This window comes from Macrobrachium rosenbergii, chromosome 14, assembly GCF_040412425.1.
Source record: "Macrobrachium rosenbergii isolate ZJJX-2024 chromosome 14, ASM4041242v1, whole genome shotgun sequence".
NCBI classification, from domain to species: domain Eukaryota; kingdom Metazoa; phylum Arthropoda; class Malacostraca; order Decapoda; family Palaemonidae; genus Macrobrachium; species Macrobrachium rosenbergii.
The window spans coordinates 39,547,271-39,549,770 of record NC_089754.1 but is presented as its reverse complement, the minus strand read 5'-3'; the positions used below and the strand labels follow the sequence as shown (position 1 = coordinate 39,549,770).

The 2,500-nt window shown below is 39.9% G+C and overlaps 1 protein-coding gene across 3 annotated transcripts in view; it reads left to right on the top strand.

The window, feature by feature from the left end:
* Positions 1-2,500, top strand: part of LOC136845970 (uncharacterized) — a 273,318-nt gene that overhangs the window by 251,880 nt on the left and 18,938 nt on the right. For all 3 annotated transcript variants that reach the window (XR_010855302.1, XM_067116519.1, XM_067116518.1), the window contains one exon: positions 1,288-1,733. Coding sequence is in view for 2 of the 3 variants with exons in the window: in XM_067116519.1 (XP_066972620.1) it covers positions 1,288-1,733 (446 nt within the window). In the remaining variant the exon portion in view is untranslated. The remainder of the gene's footprint in view (positions 1-1,287; positions 1,734-2,500) is intronic.

Below are 2,500 nucleotides of genomic sequence, written 5' to 3'. Positions count from 1 at the left end.
CGCAGGCGTCCCCATTTGCATTTGATTAATGCTTTAACTTTACGAATGAATCACAGTCTTTTTACTCGAAGGCTTGCAAAAAGAGAAAAACGAAAGTAATTAACGTGATTGCAAAGATTTTGATAAATTCTGATAAGTGTTACACTCATAAGAAATCTTTCTACTCACACACACACACACACACGCGCGCGCACACACACACACACACACACACACACACACATACACACACACACACATATATATATATATATATATATATATATATATATATATATATATATATATATATAGTTTTTTATCTTTTACAGTTCTCCACACATCTCCATTCTCCCTTATCATAATTCTCATCCAAGCAAGTTTAGGCCTTACAATTCTTCAGGTGCCCACAGGAGCCCAGCTGACATTATCACGTACTATTCTCCCAAGAGCTGTGCAAGGGACATGTCCAAACCATTTCCATTTCCCATTCATCATTATCTCATCTGCATCAAGAACCTCCGTAATTTCCCCTATTGCATTATTTCTAAATCTGTCCTGCCATCAGGCTACAGGTATTCTTCTTGAAGCTCTGTTTTCAGATAAACAAAACCTCTTAGATAGAGTTCCGTTGTCCTACCATGACTTTTCCATTGAGCAGTAAAGATGGTACTTTAGTCTAATCATACTTTCGTCCGCAGTTTTGATGTTTGATTTTCAAATCTTATTCAGCCTGTTGTTGAGATGAATGTTTTGAAATATACTTAGCTTAAGAGGAACTGATACGCTGAGAGATATGTAGATATACTATGAACAGTTGGTGAATAGAATGTATAATTCAGAAGTGCTTGGAGAGAGGAGACAAAGACCTAGCTAGTTGTATTCGAAAGGAAGGACCGTAATATCCAGGAAGAACGAGCGCGTGCAAGATAGCAGTGAATGATAATATGTATAGGGGGCTTCTACACGTACTGGGCGAGGCTTCTTTGTTAGCGTGTGAACTGGCTAATAGAGTAGAATTTTTCTTCAAGGGGATGCGTCCACAATTGACTAATTAAGTTTTTGAATGTGTCTGTGAAAGTGGCTTTGGTTTTTCTTTGAGCCACCTGCTATGTGTATGTATGTATGTGTGTATATATATTTATTTATAAATATATTTATAACTACATACACACACACACACACACACACACACATATATATATATATATATATATATATATATATATATATATATATATATATATATATATATATATATATATATATATATATGTATATGTCTATAACAGCCGAATATACTTCCAGGTTACCTTCAAGAGGCCCGATGACGGCTTCTCGAGAGATCCCTGGGCAGCCGACACTGGAGGCAGCCACCATTACAGAGGCGAAGAAGAGGAGCAGGACTACGACTACTCAGAGGGCGACCTCTACCCTTACGACGACTGGTCAAAAATGACAATGCAGGATTCCCCAACGGCAGGAGCCACCAGATACCAAAGCGGAGCGGTTAGCAGGGGTAGGAACCCTCGTGGTTCCGATACCCCTACCTCTTCAGAGGGCATCATTCGCGTGGCCTTTAAGCAGATGGCAGTCAAAGCCAAGTACCAAGTCAGGGGCAACGCCGAAGGGTATTTCACCTTCAGGGAGTCTGGTGATCTCACCCTCACTTCCCCGACAGTATTCCTGACGACGAGGCTGAACGTGACTCTTCCTGGCTTTGGATATCACCCACATCAGACGGCCATCCCGAGGTCAGTTGTACATTCACTTAGTTTGTTCCGTTTCTCATGCAGTAAATACTGAAATTCGAGCAAGCTGGGATCAAGATGTCTTGAGTAAACAATCCAAAATCAACACGAAACAGAACACCCGGGCATGCAAAGTTGAATAAATAAACAACAGTTATGCTTATATTTTGAATGGTATTCCACGCGAGATCTCAAACAAATAACAGATGTGCAAATATTCTTTTCGTAACGAAACTATAATTTAGTGACCCTTTAAAACGAATCTGAATCATCTTATGTTTCATATGTGGTCTGATGTTCCTCCCATATAACCCTTGAACCATCGATTTCAGCGTCCATATGTATACGTAACATTACATATTAAACTTCTGCTTGTTCCCTGTTCTTTGTTTAATCAGCATGTCGAAATTCTTAAATTATGCGCCTGTTACTCTTGTATTTTCTATCTAAATTATTCATTTGAAGGTAATAAGTAATCTGTGATATTTACACTCGTGATGCAGACCCTCTGTTATAATTGATACACCGCGCGGTGATTACATCCACTATGTTGATTGAAAGAGACGGGGGGGAGGGGGGGATTGTCCGGAAGAGAGTGTAATTCGAAGGATGGAGGAATTCTGAGCCTTGTATATTCCGAAGGTAATATCACTCCATCTCTTCGCCGGCTTTCTGAGCGCATCATTCAAGCTGTGTAACAGATTGGGTTGTCACTCAAGTGTTATTTGGACTTGAGGAATAGACAGAGGCAGGTAGGAAGGGAGAGAGGG